The 18166-nt window shown below is 39.4% G+C and overlaps 1 protein-coding gene across 5 annotated transcripts in view; it reads right to left on the bottom strand.

Moving 5' to 3' along the window:
* klc1 (kinesin light chain 1) overlaps positions 1-18166 on the bottom strand; it is a 45911-nt gene that overhangs the window by 22709 nt on the left and 5036 nt on the right. For 4 of the 5 annotated variants that reach the window (XM_022750197.1, XM_022750200.1, XM_022750199.1 and 1 more), the window contains exons 2-7: positions 14629-14896; positions 13372-13602; positions 12219-12297; positions 5388-5616; positions 3971-4058; positions 786-887 (exon numbers count right to left, since the gene is read on the bottom strand). In XM_022750197.1, coding sequence (XP_022605918.1) covers positions 786-887; positions 3971-4058; positions 5388-5616; positions 12219-12297; positions 13372-13602; positions 14629-14895 — 996 coding nt within the window. In that variant the 5' untranslated portion in view covers position 14896. Of the gene's footprint in view, positions 1-785; positions 888-3970; positions 4059-5387; positions 5617-12218; positions 12298-13371; positions 13603-14628; positions 14897-17201; positions 17278-18166 lie in introns of those variants that run through there. The other variant, XM_022750198.1, reaches the window with a different exon arrangement.

Raw genomic sequence — 18166 nt, 5'->3', positions numbered from 1 at the left:
TATTTTGTCTGGTCTAAAATATCTATTGTTGGCACAATACTTGTTCTTATCGTTTTACCGCTTTCTCTCTTATCTGCAGCTTGTAGGTTTGAGTGTTTGTCTAAATGTGTGTCTTTGCTTTGTGAACTTTTGTTTTATTGATCTGCTTACAAAAGACAGTGAAACTGCCGTCATTGGATCAATCTGTATAAATAAATGTTGAATGAATGAATGAATGAATGAATGAATGTGAGAAAATGAATCAGCAAATATTTTCATAATAGAATAAGCAAAATGGGAAAAACGTGATTGATTCCTGACGTCATCTGGGAGAGGACTTTACTTTTCAAACTTTGTCTTCAACTGACACCGAGTCAAGCGACATCACTCGTAATATTACCTGAAAACAGACTTTCAGTGGAGTTCCTCTTTAATCTTTAGCGTTTAAGTTTAACTTCAGTCTGAATCAGACTGATTTTGAGAGAATTACGGAAAGCGTCTGGTTCTTGTGTCCCCAAACATTTCAAATGCATTTGTTCTTCATTCTTCTGCCTTTAAACCAGTGACTCATGTGAAACATGTTGAGAGAAATTGTCAGAGTCTATTCTGTGTTTGTCTAAGTAGGACACAGTTTGTCTGAAAGTGAAGTGAAAGTAAACTTTTGTTTGAAAGTGAATATTTTAAGCTTGGTGAAGAAAAAAATACACCATCTGTTGGCTGCAGCTGCTTAGTTGCACTTCCCTCTTACTTATTTTGTTTAACAACTGAATCCATTTCATCATTATGTGTGATGACCTTTGACCTACCTTTTCTCTGATCTCCAGCGCTCTCTTGCACAGGGGCTCTGCTTCCTTGTACTTCCCTCTCTTCCCATACAGGACAGCCAGGTTATTGAGGGTGGCAGCAACCTGACAGGTACACAAACACATTTATCATTCCAAGATATTTTTCAAGCCTCAATCATCTTCACCCGAGTGTGCAGTGTGTGTGCAACTGCAAGACTCCGCCACAGCAGTGCAGTGCCATTGATCTGGTGAACGAGTAATTGATAAAGAGAAAGAAAGTGTGCAGACACAGTAAGTGATTATGGTGGGCTGTAATTTGATCCCAATCAGCTGCATCATGAATCTCCAGCACGTGCACTCAAGAGGAAGGAGACTACAGAGGCGCCGGGAGGTCACCTCTGATCTCTGATTCAGACTAGGATCTGGTGGCCATGTGGACCGGAGGGAGGAGGGGCAGAGGGGTGAGGTAGTGGGAGGAGGGGGAGATCATCCAGGAAGACAAAGAGGTGGAGAGCAGTGATAGAGGGAAGGGAAGTGAGAGGAAAAGAGGAGGGAATACAATTAAAGTAAAGAACGAGAGCTCACTGAAAACACAGCCCCTACAATTTCTTTTCCCAGAGCTTTACCCCTGATTTGATTCTGTCATCCTCACATTTCCCTGCACAATCTAAAAGAAATCACTTCACTACATCCTTAACCCCAACCCTAACCCAAGAACATCAGAGAACATGACCAACATATGTTTCATGTTTCAGCCACAGATCAGATGATAAGACTACAAAGTGTCGACAGCATTCACCACAGAAACCACCAAGAGTTAGATAAGCCTGGTCCTGGGTCTAGACCTGATCTTCTTAGTTAGTGGGGATTCATATAGAAAACAGCCCTGTGCTAAAACAGTGCAGGGGTGATGGTGGGAGCCTGTGAGTCTAAAAGCAGAACATCATTCTGATCCAGATCACTCAGCCTATTCCTCTCAGTCACTCTCCTCCATGTTTTTCCATCCTCCCCCAACAGATCCATGAAGTCCTCCCTCTCCAGGGCTCCACTTTGAGACTTGAGAGTCGAGTTCTGCGTAAGCATAAGCCACAATCAGGGCCTTGTTGTCTCTGACCCTTTTGTTCTCTCAAACACAGAGGCACTCCTCCATAAGTGCCCGGTCACTGCAACCCTGAAGACAATAAAGCCAGTCCAGAATTTTTGGTTGGTTCAGCCGATAGTGAGTTTAGAGGCGAGCTCAACCACTCTAACTTCGTTTTCATAGCCAGGAGTCATCATGCCAAGCCACACGTCTTCACCTGCCGCCCAGATGGCACAGCACCAGACTACTTCATCTTAAATTATGTAGACATGATGTACATATAAAAATATCATGTACAATATCTGGCTCTTATTTTTTTGGAACCATTTCACATTTTCAACCAGTTCTCAATACTCAACACTCAAGAGCAGGGCAACTAGAAAACAAGATTGAGAGATTCAAAAGAAGAAGAACTGGATTCAAACAGAAAACAAGAGAGAGAACAAAAGAAAAATCAGGAGACAGTGAATTATTGATAAGTAACTGGCCATACTGTTGCCAAAACTATGATTTCATCTAAATGACAAATCACTGATAAATGAATCACTTCCTTGTGGAGAAAGAAGGATCAGGGATTGGTGGTGGGATCGGGGGGGTGGGGTGGTTGCGGAGGGCTAACCTCAGCTTCACAAAGTGGAGCATGACGACGATCCAGACAGTGGAGACACAAGCCTGCTGGGGTTAACACAGTTAGTTGACCTGCTGTGTGTTTACAGTCACACTGACAGACAGAGGTTAATGGATCTGAGAACAGGCCTGAGTCAATTATTTATGGAATCCTTTGAGTTCACTCTGATAGTCACAGTCTTGGACAAATACATCAGCAGTGTTTGGGAGAAATGTAATTTAAAATGCATATGTAGATAAGCCTGAACACAACCAACTGGAAATCCATTGAAACGTATTATTAGCTTAAACTCAACCTAATCTTCCAAAGGTAAAATGCTCTTGATGATTTAAATAAAGGTACTTAGCTGTGTTGTATTACTCACTTTGCATACATTACTTATTACCTGTAAACTGGTGTTTATTATTTTTATTTATCTATTACTACATGTATTTGTTTACCTTATTTGTCTGGTTTTGTATGTTCTGAGTTGGTGGTGTTGTTAATATGAATACAGAGGACACATAGCATCTGTTCAATTTTTTTTTTAGTGTAGACAAATGCATAAGCCTTTATACTGTTTATTTCCAACTTGTCTTATGTTATTATTATTATTATTATTATTATTATGTTTTTATCTTGCATTATTGTTGGGTATTTAATTCCTCTTTAATAATTCAAACAGTACTTTACCTGCACTGTCATTATTATGACTGTCTCTGTGTTAAATTTGTTACCGGAGGGGGAGCTGGGAAAAATATTTTTAACTGAACTCTATTGATCCCTGAGGGGGGACAGGGACAATGCAGCAGCGCAAAATAGCTGTAAAGCAAAGAGTATAAAGTAAGAACAGAATGAGAAAAGAGAAAATATGATGGTGGATGCTTATTATCTTTTTTTCAAGTAACTACCCTAGCTCATGATAAAGTGTTTATCCCACTGTAGCTGGGGGAACCACTGTTGGTGCTCTTTATATCAAAAGGACGGACTTGACATTTTTGTGGAAATACACAGAGAGAAATGAGAAGATCAATACCAATCTGAGGTCTGCACGATAAATATGAAGCTACTGCTACCAGCTGGTTAGCTTAGTTTAGCTCAGTATAAAGACTGGGAAGCAGTTTGGTTTTGTGTGGATTAAATAACTGATGTATCACATATTAATTAATGGATGTTGTCTTTGGATAGAGCAGGGCTAGCTGTTTCCACCTGCTAAGCTAACTTTCTGATTGCTGTAGCTTCACATTTACCCCACAGACATGACAGTGGTATCGATCTTCTCACCAGATTCTTGGAAAGAAGGATTTGGAAATGTCAAACTATTTGTTTCGTGTTGTTGAACAGGTGGAGTAAATAGTTAAAATGTAGCTTGTGCATTTTGTGCTAGGTTTATATTTATTTTTGAGGTTTCACGCAAGTTCGACATTTATAATATCAATTTTGATTTTAATTACGTCACAAAAAATATTGTGGTCTGCTAGAAAAACTTTGGTGTAATGCAGAGAAAGTTGAACTCACAGCTGGATGGTCCCTGCCGAGAGTCTTCTCCCTAATGGCCAGAGCATCATTCAGCAGGTTGGCTGCTTCCTTGTATTTGTTCTGATCCCTGCCAGACAGAAGCAAACCAACAGAGTCAGACAGAAATACACAGACACAGATGAACAGAACGACAGACAAGCACAGAACGAGAAGAAACATAAACTATGTTGACAATTTCCACTAATAGCCCATTATTTTCAGGTGACATGGTGGAAATAGCTTCGTAGAAGTTCCCACAGTCAGTGTAGCAGTCCGCTGACAACAAGTCCACCCAGTCTCTCTCTGCTTCAGGGTAGCCAAATCAAAAGCCTGAGCTCACTATTCAACAGATAAGATTTGTGGAAGGAATAAACATGGCAACAACCCTGTAAAATACTGGTCCGGCTCCTGTGTGTCATTCTTTTGTTCTTTTCTTCGTGGACTAGGAAATTAACACTCGTCTATTTCTGTTACTGTACTGTAAATCTTTGCTTGCGTCGGGCTGTGTTTGCTATGTTCCACGTCTCACGTAGAAAGGCATCCAGCTCTCCCTTTGGAGGCCAGTCAGGCGATGTTTTGAGGGTGCACACCAATGGCTTCAAGGGACATGCCTCAGTGTTGTGAGGGTGACAAAAAGACAAAACGCTATTCCCGTTATAACATCTTTCTCTGTGGGAAAAAGTCTGACTTTTGTAGGATCTGAAGCTAGCATTTAAATGGTGCTATGGAGGCCACAAGGTTATTAACATTCCTTTCACTGATATCTACAGAGCAATGATACTTCCAAACACTGTCCCAGCATTTACCAAGAAGCTCCTGCTCCATTCTGAAATCCCAGCAAGGCTTGTAAAATAGTCAGAGGGGCGAGGGACTTTGAGGATTTACAAGCTAATGAAGGTGCTACCAGTGTGAACTAAAAAACAGAAGCACTTCCAGGAAATTGGATATTAGTCCTTACATTGACCACAGTTGTAAATATTTAATATTACAATCATAAAAATTACGTACACCTACATACAATGTGGCCTTGATTCTGAACAAATACATCAGGGCTGTGATATTTCATTAAAACCTTGTTTCATTTGATCTTTTCCAAACTGATACACATCAGAGAAATGGTTTGCACAAAGAGCCCCATCTAATAAATACATTGTTGATAGCTGATGTAGCTTATAGTTACATTATTATACTCTAGGTTGAAAGGTGCAGGTAAAACATTTAATCACAATAATCTACTCTATTGATTTTCTTACTGTGTTTGCCTGTAATATTATATCAACAGGAATATAATCCCATTTATCACTTGACAGGTTAATCTCCTGGACTGCATAACAGAGCACTGAAGGGCAACAACTCAATTTCGAAAACCACTGCAATAGTTCAGGACCAATTAACATACTGGATTTGATTGACTAACCTGTAAACGAGGGCTAGGATGTTGAGCATGGTGGCCACATCTGGGTGGTCGTGTCCAGAGGTCTTCTCCAGGTCCTCCAGGGCCTGTTTGCAGAGAGGCACAGCCACCTCATACCTGCCCTGAGAGGCATACTGGATCACCAGGTTGTGGAGGGTCCTCAGACGAGCCGGGATCTCATAACCTCCCTGCTGGGCAGCCGCTGCTGCAGCGCTGCCATGAGCCGGCTGGACTGGAGACGCAAAGAGGGAAATGGAGAAGACGGAAAAGATAAATACCTCTGTGGCTTTTAAAATTCCAACAGTTTTTGTTACAGTTATGTGCAAAGGTCTACTGTACTGCACTGTAAATTGTTAATCTTCTGATCAATTAAGCTTTTGTTCAAAAAATGTCAGAAAATTATCAAAAATGACCATTACAATTTCCTACAACTATAATCTTCTTATTTTGTCCAAAAAACCATCAAAACCCAAAGATATTCGACTTTTTCAATCACATAAGAGAAAAGCTCCAAATCCTCACGACTGAGAGTTTGGAAATAATTAATTTGTAGTTATTCTATTTCAGAAATCTGACAAATGCAGTGCTTAAGACTTGCCCATAATTTAAAAATATGCAAGCTAAAGAATGACTTATTGTATTGTGTCAAGCTTGGTTTCAAATATCGCAGCTTTTCTTCTGAATTTGGATATTTGAATTCATACAAATGGGTCAAAACTGAAGCTATAACAAACAAACAATAGCTGGATGTTAACATATGTCCCACAAATAAGATCATTCATTCATAAACAATGTCCTCATTCTGCTGCAGTGCACAGCAAACGCGGCGGTTAGTGTGTGTTACACTTAACGGGGTCAGGAGGACATGACTGGAATGTCTCTCATGACATACCGTACGTCTGTCAGTCTGTCTCTATGTGAGTGTGTGTGTAAGAATGTATGAATGTGCATGTGAGCGAGAGGTCAGGAAACCACCTAACCGAGGTTCTTATTAAAGGCAGGCAGCTCTATATTTACCCTGAAGGAGAGTTAGTGGCGTTTTAAAGTGGGAGCCGCCCACAGCAATAATAAGACTGACCACAGTGAAGAGTTCGGACACTGAGTGATACCGGGTGTTCGGAACCACTTGCACCAAAGCAGCCTGTCACTACCTAATCTCACAGACATGTATCCGGCCACGTCCGACAGCATCTTCAACAACATTTCAAAAGTATTTACATCTGACACAAGAGATACGAGGCAATAAGTTTTCTCCTTCTGGTTAATCAGCTGATTATTTTCTTCATCGATCTATAAAATGTCAGAAAATGATCAAATTAAAACCTTTCCTACAGCGCAAGAAGATTCAGCAACTAAAACCAACAGATATTGTTTATTATTATTATTATCATCATATATGATAATGAAAATCATCTAATCCTTACTAAAAGAATAATTATTTAATTATAAATATAGCTGCCTGCTAATCAATTTTCTGTTGAGCAACTATTCGATTAATTGACTAATCATTTCAGGTCTAGATAATGGGATGTCCAGTCAGTAAGTCGTTCATACACTCGGACTGAAAACCTATTTTCAGCAAATTGTCCTTTTCAAGTTTGCTAAATATCAACTCCATAGCTGAGGTCAGGCCAGCAAACTGTTGAGTGTTTTATATCTACATTTACTTATTCACATTCTCATTTATTATGCTTCTTTCCCCTGATTGGTTCCTATTCTTTTACAATTTTGCATGTATTTGATTTAAATATCTATTCAGATTTCTTGTATCTGTGAAGCTCTTTCTAACCTTAGTTTCACAAGTGTTACATAAATAAAGTTTTAGTTACACAACAACAACAACATAATATCAATGTCATAATGTTATTCACAATTCATTCCTCAGCTGTCTTAGTTTAAAAACTCTTCTTTAGCCATATCCTCTCTGCTGGACGACAGGAGTCTATTTATGAGGTAAACTTAATAAAATATCTATTTATACATATATGAAAGATATATATTTTGGGTTAATTAAAAGAGGCAGGTTTTCTTAATGTTTGTGTGTTAGTCTTTTGAAAACAATAAAGAAATCAATTTTACACATCAGTATCAGTTTAGCAGTCTTGGGGAGTCCTCATTAGACCAAAAAGCCATCCAGATGTGTTTATGGAACTTGATCTGCCAGTCTACTTTAAACCTGCGAGGCTCCAACGTTTATGGAGATGCAACATTAAATCACTGGAATAGGCTCTCTAATGGACCCTTCAGGTCCAACTGAAACTGTAGCCAATTTGTCCAATTCACTTACAGACACAGGACACTAAATCTTTACAAGCTCATTCACTGACTCACTGTGGATAACAACAGAGTTAGCTAAATGACTGAAATGTAAATATTTGTACAGAAAAACTGAATATGAGCCTCAGGCTAATTTAAAGAAAGGAAGGGCTGTCGTCACCATTATCATCCTTCTTACACCATTAGTTTCTTCCTGCTGACAGCAATCTACCCCAAACCCCAAAAGCTTTCTCAGGCAGCCTGAATAAGCTTGAGGAGGAAAGACAGCTCATCTACTCCAGCGTACACACACACACACACACACACATGCACACACACACACACACACACACACACACACACACACACACACACAGCTCTGTTTCACACTGAGAGGATTAATGCCAGTGGAAACGGTGATGATGTGTTCCTCCGTGCGCTGTCAGATCCTAAACGCATCCCATCTCTCTCTTTCTGCCCACAGTTTTCTCTCAGTGCTTTTCCTTCCTCACTCATCCCTCCACCGTCTTCATTAGAGCTGGGGTTGATAGCATTTTATCAAATCTGGATCCAGTATCAAATCCACTTATCAAATCCAAATCCTTTTGAATCATTCATCAAATCTCATTATGTTCAGGTTTCATCATGTAAATAACTAAGTGTTGTAAAGAAGTATAACTCAAAGATTTAGTTTAGACATTCACATTAAATTAGCCTAACTAATGTTGACAACCTGTATCTCCAACCTGAAACTGAGCTGAGTAGCAGAAGATCTGAAATGTTGATTATTGAATGATATTGATCGTTGTGACAGGCTGAAATAACAGCTGGAACAAACTGAGTTTTACACCTGATTTTTCACAAACTGTTTGATCCAAATAATGAAGCTCTTGATTCACAACTATGAGATTAACAAGCTCTAAATATTGATTAGATGCATAAGAAGTTGAACTGGGACTCTCTTGTATTTAACATGCTGCGATCAGCTGATAATTTCTCTGGAGAAGAATCTCCACTCTGTTCAACTACAAAACCACAGTTCACTGTCGGTCGTAGAGAGATGCTACAGAGTGATATGTCTTTTCACTCACAAACCATCTTTGTCAGAGTCCAGTCAGCAGCTTGGAGAGAGCACATTAACCTATAGACTAAAGTGGAGCTGTTACACAATGAACATTAATTAGCTACAGCTGATATAATCCATCATCTGTGGCATTGATCATTTTAACCGTCAGCACCAGTATTAAATAAGAAGCTGCTAACATTAGCTGCGTGTTTGTAACATCTCAGGAAAGATAAAAAGGTTTGATAAGAGATTCGTTAGCGTCAGAGATTCATTAGCATCCGAGTTTAACGAATCTGGGTTATTTTGCTGCCCAGGAATTGGATCCAAAATAGAACTGGGGGGCTGAAATGTGTTTATGTGTGAATGGGTGTGGATGTATAATTACTGCATTACTGTATGTGCTCTGTCCTATTTACTTGTACAAGAACATGTTTGTTTTTGTTTTTTTATTACGTTTGTCTCAGACCTCACTTATAATTACCAAGAGCTCATTCCAAAGTTCTATTAAACTATAAACAAGTCTCTCTTTCAACTTTAATTTAAAATACTGGTGGAAGTACTAATACAAATACTGGTGATCTGTCATATAAAAGCTTTCCAATTTAAGCAACTAAGGATTAATGCTATGTACATTAATTAAAAATGTATAATTAATTGTTTAAATTGATGTTAAGAACAGTGTTTATTTGTAGCAAATTTCACACAATTGCTTTTATCTGTTGGTATAAGAATAAAATGGCAAAATAAACAAAGATTCAAATCTTTCCACATACATTTTTTTGTTCATCCTCCTCTGTTTGTAATTTCGGGGCTTACCTGATATATACCCTTTATACTGACATTACTGTCTTAATAATTCAGACAAATGTCACGTAATTTTATTTCTTTCATTATTATTCAGTATTGACCTCTGAAGTGAAAACCTTTTTATTGTGATTTACGTTGCTAAAAGTCAATCTTCTGCCCCCCCCCCTTCCCCCTCACAGCGATATGCTATTAAACCCCGTCTCTCCTGTACAGTCATAATTCATTTAGCAGAGGTGCTCAGCACAGAAAAGGCGCCACCGCCACCACCACTATGGAAAATGCAAAAAAACAGAATAATGAAGCCAGTTTTCGTTTTTAAACATCAAAAAATGTAGCTCTCTTATTATCCCCAAAACAACCTGTTCTCCTTCCTTTGCTCTACAACCTGCACTGCAATCATCATATGGGCCAAAACACAGGATTCTGGATCACAACCTAGAATTACACCCACGAAACACTGTAGGAAAGCAGAACTACCACCGGCCACATTCTCAAGTTTACACAAAGAAGAGAACAGAAAGTGTTTATTGATCTTTCTAACTCTTAAAGATACAGCTGGTGATTTTCTATATTGTTGTTATTTCTAACAAATCTCATGAAAAGATTAAAGTTACTAATGCAGTAGTCTGTCTCTCAATACTTATATCTGTCTTTGGCTCTTAGCTATTAGCCCATTGGTTCCTACTGAAGATGTAAAACTTTAAAAACAGGCCAGAAATATATAATTTCATTTCCATAAACAACTGGGCACCATAATGTCTAGAAAACATGTAAATAGTGCATTAGTTGGGGACTATTTTCAGCTGCGTATTAATCCACATTTGATGCTCAAGTGAGTTTTTGGGGCAGCAGGACGGTGTGTGTGTGTGTGGGGCCGATTCAAAACAAACTACAATGTGTGTGTTCATGGTAATGATGATGTCAGTGTCATTACAGTGTGGCTCACTGATGTGTTTCTAACAGTTCTTGGACACAATGGGGCTCTACAGCACAGAGGAATGAGATATATCAGGCTGTAGAGACACACAGAACTTGTAAGAAGGAAACATTTATTGTTATTTTTGGCCTTTTCATGGGATTTGTTGATTATAAGAAAAATATTGGACAATGGCAGAATTATTGTTTAAATGCCTATATTGTGTGAACTAGTTAAGGAAACTAAATTTCACATTTCAGTTTACCGATTCAGCTTCCCTTTCAAAAATTCACTACTCTACCAACAACAATGTGAAGTTACACTCTAAATCTATTTGATTGGCCCTCATACTGTCAAGAAAATGAAAAATACCATTTAATAAAGTTCCAAAGGCTGAATTAAATTATTAAGTTTATTACTTTCATCCAACATGTTCTGAAAGATCAATTTCCAGCTGGTGGTTTAAATTAAACAGTTTAATAAAGAAGAAATTGGACTGGAGTGCAGAGAGCTGGAGTCTGGCTCAGACAGAGTATGAACCCGTCTGCTGTCCATTTTGTCAGCAATTTAAACTGGCTGATAAACTGGTGCCAGGAGCCAAATGGGAATCACCTTGGTGCAAAAAGAGTTTAAAAACATTACCAATGCCAAGTTTCAGGACAAACTGCTGGTGTGTATTTCTGGAGGTCAGAGTCAGTTGTCCCAATCCAGCTCAAAGTTACAGAATATTTTCTCAAATTCAGATTTTTCAAACAGCCAATTTAGTGCAGTGGCATTGAATTTATAATTTTATTTGGTTTCACAAAGACAAACAGGTTACTAGGTTACTAGGCTACTAGAATTGTATGCTTTACTTTTTTTCAGATTTTAAGCATTTCATTGATATTCCCAGCCAAAAAAGTTCATATCAAACACAGCTGAGGTATTTTTCGACACATTATTTCACCTGACAACAGCCACACAGAAAGAACTTGCTGTGTCCTTTCTCTGTTCTCTGGAACTATATAAAACCAATGTGGTTGGGAGGTTTTTCCTCCATTTGGCCTCCCTCCAGGCTGAACTAGGTCCTGACTAATGGGCCTTCACAGCCAACACAGCTTTACTGTCTGGGCTACTGAGGTACTGGAAGATCACCCCATCAAACACTGAGGGAAGGGGTGGACATGAAGAGTGGGAGCAGAGAAAAATTAGGGTGCGCATGTGAGAGAGAGCAGTAGAGCGAGACAGAGGGTGTAATTACAGCAGGATGAAGAGATAAAGATTGATAAGGCTTAAGAAAAGTGCAGAAAAGCAATGAATGACAGAAAAAACTCACCGCCATACATTATGCGATATATTCAGACCCTGGGGACGTCTGACTACTGACTACGCTTCGGTGTATTACAAGGGTGTTGCTAGTCCAAAGATTTAAGTTTTGTTTACAATTTTACAGCAGTGACATTTTCAAAATTGCTGTTGCCATCAAAAAAAAAAAAAAAAAACTTGCAAGTCATTGGCAACAGCCTGCAAAGTAACAACGCTGTGAGCTGCAGCTTTTATACATTATGCACATGTACTTTATGATGCATTTTCAGAAATATATTTGATGATATTTGCCTTTGTTCCCCTCTTATTACAGCTATTTGTGTCTACAGGCGCAGGTTCAGATTTGTACCCACATCACAAAAGGACCCATACAATTAAATCTACATCCTAAGGCCAGGAATTATATTTCATAACTGGGTCCACGTTTGAAAATGCTTGAGAGTCTCCCAGAGTGGAGGGAAGAAGACGGAGGTAGAACACTTACTGCCTGGGGCTTGGTCATCCTGGTCATCCGGGAAAAGATCGTCCAGAGTCTCTTTACTGGAGTCAGAGTCCTTCTCCTCCTGAGAGGGGAGGGTGTGAGGGACAGAGTGAAAGAGAGGAGGAGGGCAAAGACAGAGGGGAAGGAGGGGGGGGACAAAAAGCAAAAGGAGGGGAGATTATAAATGAAGTGACTCAATGTTTTCTAAATCCACAAAGGAACATTTCCGACTTATCTGCTGATGCAGTCACTCTGTACTCTGGGTCCAGTCCAGCATATTTCAAAGCACTTATATTGATAGTTTTCACTGGTCTGTGCTGCTGATAAGGTGTTTAGGAAAGTGAGTAAAAAAAAAACCCAAAAATAGCAGGAATCAGTGGGAGAGAAGGTGCAGCAGGGAATAAGAGTCTTTCACAGGAATGGGAGCTCCTTAACAAAACAATGCTGAGCTCATTCACATACTTTACACAAATAATCAAACTGAAAAAGAGATGCTCTCAGTGACTGATGAAGCCCAGCTGCAGTCACAACAATGAATTAACTACTAAACCGCTCAATTAAGCACTTTTCTTCAAGAACTGCTGCCCTTCCTTGTATGAAACTGTGTCTCTCAGTTGTCTAGCAATATGTGTACTTTGATGAAATTCTTAACATTTTCTATGATCCTGATTATTGTGTGGCCTTTGCAGAGACATGCACGCTCTGAGAACTTTCTAGTTTGCAAATGTGACTCAAGAGTGAGAACTACAACTCCAAACAGAAAATACACCAACTGATTCAACCAATTACTTCTCCCTTATTGTAGCCACGCTTATGAGCAGTTTTAACCAAATTTTGCATACTTTACACATTGAGACATGGCCATTGCTCTTTCCCCAAATTTAACATCTGTATGTGTGAAAAAATGACCCTGAATCCTTTTTATGTAACATGGATTGCTATGACAGTAAATATGTTATTCAGTGGTGTAGTGTGACTGAATGTCTATCTGTCTCACAAGTGACTCTCAGTGCTGTTATGGATCTATAGTATCCCTACTCTACACTGGAGTTTCGTTGTTTTGAAATCCTGCTTCAGCTATCAATAAGATGTTTGGTCAAACATATGAAACATGAGGAAATGATAACACATCCTGAAGAAGAAGCTGAGGACTCACAGATGGAGACAGGTCCTCGTCGTACTTCTTCAGCTGGTTCATGAACTCCAGGTGCTTCTTCTCCTCCTCCAGCTGGGCCACACTCTGCTCGCTCTTCTGCAGCTTCTGCTGCGTCCCGGCCAGCTCGTCCCTCAGCCACTGGTTCTCCTGGCAGAGCCGGCGTACCTGAGCTCGGAGCTTTTGTTTCTCCGACTCCACCGAGCTCAGATGGCTCGACAGCGCCATCATCACCTGGGCGAGGACGAGGGGGTTTCTTTAAACACTAGAGTTCCTTCATAGCTCAGGAATACAAATCATATCACATAGTTTGGATGTTGGATCAAGTAGAATAAGAATAAATTCAGTTAATGACTTCATACAAAATATAAATACTAATAAAGGCTGTAACTGTACACACGCTTCTTTGGGTTTAGGAAGACTTCATAGCAATATTTATTTTCTAAGTATCATTATTCAGGATATTTGCTGTTTTAAGGACAACAGACTGACTGTTCTTTGAATAAATGGAACAAAGTACAAGATATAGTGGAAGCATCATGTATATAAAGTAGGGTAGTAAAACTGGGATAATAGTACACTACCCACCCAAACTAAATATGTGCCCACTAATGTTACTGTGAGGCTCCATGGGTGGGAACATCCATCTAATAGCATATGGTCTAAGGTGAAAGGCTGGGAGGGGTGTAATTAGACACAGAGTTTGAGGCATAGAGACATTAGGGGTGTTAGAGCAGGAAAATGATGTAGAAAATATGAATCACACTGTAATTCACCACAACTGAAGCAAAAATCTGGAGGTAGATGTTAACGTCTGCATGGGGGACGTGCAGTGTATTGTATATTTATTGGACAAAGCCTGCTGGGAAAGGGGGATGAGAGGCTAAGGCACCAACAATGAGTCATCACTGACTCACAGGCCGGTGTTTGCCAACTCTCTGCAAATATGCATTTTTTAAATGTATTTCTAAACTGTAGAAGACGCACTTTTTTCTGTTCTTTTTCAGGAGGCTTTTGGAAATACTTGTGTTTACAAATAGCCACCTCCAGGACAGGAACTGAGTGTTTGGAAGATAATAAAGCTAAGATGATTAGTCAATCAACAGAACATTTTTCATTCAAAATTACCGAAGCGATGCCAAATATTCTCTGATTCCAGCCTCTCAGGCGAGATGATTTGCTGCTTTCACTATCATATAGCATTGGAAACTAAATGTTTTTGTATTTTGTGAAGTTGTGATGTGAATTTTCGTCACATACCTGTGCCTCGCTCAGCCCGAGTTCCAGCATCTCCAGGGACTTGCGGATCATGTGGGACTTCTCCTCCACCAGGACGCCCTCCTCATCCTGCTTCAGGCAGCGCAGCGTGCCCAGCAGGCCCTCCAGGATGGAGTGGTGCTCCTGCTTCAGGGCCTCCAGCCCCTGGATCACCTGCTTGGTCCGGGAGATGATCTCATCCTGGGACAGCTTCTCCCCAGGGTCCTCCTCCTCCTTCACACACACCATGGTGGACATGTCCTCACGCATTCTGCAGATTTTACAACAGAGAAAGAAAAAGTTCAACATCATAACGATGTATTCATCCATTTTAACAGTGGCTTATGAAGATCAGATGATTCCAACCAAGAAAATTGAATGCCAAAGCATTGTATAAATTTACATAACACAGTAAAAAGGCTGTATAAAATGAATCTGACTTGAATGTCCTCAGAGAACAAACATGAGGCTGTAATGAATGCAAGAGAGCAAACAATTTTCTAAATATAGACAAAAATAAGGAAACTAAAAGCAGCTTATTGTCATCTAAAGACTCTGAACTTATAAGGATGCTAGCATCCACTTGTCTCATGACTTCTATGGTTGTTTAGTCCTGACAGAAAAATAAATTACATTTAACGCAAGAAAGGTTGAACATGGCTGTGGTCGTATATGACCAAAAACCTGTTAACATTTTCATTGGTTGCACCGGTGAGTCTGACATTTATCTTTGTGTGTGAGTATGTGTGTGTGAAGCCCCTACTCTGCCTCTGATTGGCTCTGATGTTCTTCTTCACTGAAGAAAGTGGGAAAGAATAAGGTATATGTGTGATGCCGCACCCTGTAAATTCAGATGTTTCATTCAAAGTTGCAATCTTCTGACCTTTTCTTGCTTCATGGCCCGTTAACAGGCCTGACAGAGATTCATCTCCCTTTACAATTCATACTTAGCTGACAGAGGGAAAAAACATTGGCTGAACCGAAAGGTTAGTCCATGTGTTTGTGACTGGATGGTTCTTGGTTCAGGAGTCCGGGTGGTTCGGGTTGAAGGAATAAAAATGAAATGTTTTTGGTTCCCTCTAAACCTCAAGGTGCCTTTGAGCGAGGCACTGACTGAACAACCTGCTCTGTGGGAAAGCTGAGTACAGAGTGTGAGCAGCAGCAGGGTGCTGCAGCAGAAGAGGCTGGATAAACACAGGTTAAGTGCAGTGTAGTATTTGTGAAATGCTGTTTGAGGTGCTCTAAAAAAAACCGGAGGAGTCATCACTTAAGCTTTAAGAAAAACAGGGACTTTGGTTCAGCTGTGATGAAAAGTATAAACCAAACCACAGACGTTAAACCTGCCGCCTGCTGACAGTTCAAATCCAGATCTGAGGCTTGTGGGCTGTGTGTGGTTTACAGATAACAGATAACAGATATGAAGTGAAGATCGTCAGACAGGAAAAACATTGAGAGGAACTGGTAGAAAACAACACACAAACATTTTAGATTACATAATGAGTGACTGAAACTACTCTAAATTACTGCTGTACTTTATATTTGTTTTATTGATTGTTGAGCTGCGATGATTAGTCGATTAATTGATAAGTCTATTGACAGAAAATTAACCAGCAGTTATTTTGATAACTGAATAATAGTTTTAGTCATTTTATAAGCGAAAATGACAAATATTTGCTGTTTCTAGCTTTTCAAATATGAGGATTTGATGCTTTTCTGTGTCAAACATTATAGTAAACTGAAGATCTTTGGACTATTGGTCAAAACAAGATTGGGTGAAGATATAATAGTACATTTCTTTACTATTTTCTGGCATTTTATAATCATTAGTTGCAACTCTAATTGCTTGGTAACCAAAATATTAGAGAGTTGCATCTTTAATATGATTTCAAGCCTGCATTTATTAGCTCTACCTGTATGACTTTAACTAAAATATGACCCAAATTTAGAAAAAGCAGGTAAAATATACAGTTTCATTCTGATACCATTTTGCGCTCTTGGGAATTTGAATATTAATCCTCCACTGCAGTAACCAACTCTAAACATTCATATTCATGATTACAATATCTCCCATAATCATCAGCTTCTTAGTGCTGCCATAATGCAGTCATAGCACATAATCAGATCTTGAATCAGCCTTGGTGATTAAGGAAGTACATTATTAGTTGTAAGAGATAAAACTGGTGATATTATTATGGTACATATTAGCAAAAGACTATAAGTTAATATTTGTTCTTTTGATATAGTCCCTCAACACACTCCCCGTGCGCTCCTTCCCACTTCATCCTGACTTTCTTTGCTTTGTATTCATTATACACATACATGCACACACACACACACACACACACACACACTTAAGAGGATTATGACTGAGCACTTTGCCTCAGCACTTGTAGCGAGCTGCCTAATAAATCTCTGCAAGCACACCAAACTGAAACTGAAGACATTCTCTCAACTGAATAATTACAGAAGCTCTGACTGAAGTTAAGTTCTACTGCATGTCTGTGAAAAATACAGAAATGAAACTCTGGGTGTGACTGTCCTGATATTAGTCTTATACTTGATGTTGCAATGCCCACCTCAGTATAGAAAGCTGCTGTTGTACCAGGTGAAGACAGCAGACGCCTCCTGAACTGCCTCAGATTTCACATTTCGGTTGAAAAGTAGAAGAAAAAACAATAAGCTGAAGATCGCCCTGAGCAGACGAGGCAGACGGAGGAAGGGCTACAGCCCTGATCACTCCATGTGACTCAGCAACCGGCCTGCAGCCTATCAGCTGACAGCAGAGCAGGAAGCTGACACTGTGCGCAGGAGGAGATGGGAAACAGCAGTTCCAGGTGAGCAGCACTGTGCAGCACCAGGGGATTTTCACAGAGATGAATTTGAAACAACTTCATTTGCAGAAAAGGCTTTCCAAATGTATTATTTGCAAACAGCCATGAGGCTGATAAAGCAAAGGTTTTCATGATTGTTTGTGTTTATGCTCTATTTGCACCTCTAATTTTATTTCAGGTCCAAATGACACTGTAATGATGCAATTATTTTCTTATAAATGCCTACAAATAAAGACAATGAGGTGAAACTAATGATTATTTTAATTATGGATGGTCAAGAAAAGATTACTCCTCAAAACCTGACTTTTAAAGAGAAGAAAGAGGAACAAAAATACAGTCTGTGCTTGCACTTGCAGCACATTGTATTATATGTGGCGTCATTTTGATATTGCACTTATAAATACTGTTTTGACACTTCAGTGACTCTACACAACTGAGATAAACCCTGTTGATTTATTGTCACTGGTATTTATGTCACCTTACCACAAACCGAAAAATGATTTTTATCATTCACCTCATCCGGTTAAAAGTCTTAAAACTGCTGCACCTGTAACTATGGCTGCCTCTAACAATTACTTTTTTTAAATTCTTATTATTGATTAACCTTCAGCAATCAACATCCATTCAGCAGCCAATCAATCCAAAGTGAGTAGTTTATGCCCCAACAACACAGAGCAAGGTCAATTTCTAACCACTGGAAACATCCCAAA

The sequence above is a fragment of the Seriola dumerili genome, unplaced genomic scaffold (assembly GCF_002260705.1).
Source record: "Seriola dumerili isolate Sdu_G_001 unplaced genomic scaffold, Sdu_1.0 BDQW01000149.1, whole genome shotgun sequence".
Taxonomy (NCBI): Eukaryota; Metazoa; Chordata; class Actinopteri; order Carangiformes; family Carangidae; genus Seriola; species Seriola dumerili.
Note: the sequence above shows the minus strand (reverse complement) of the source record. Positions and strands in the feature narration are given on the sequence as shown.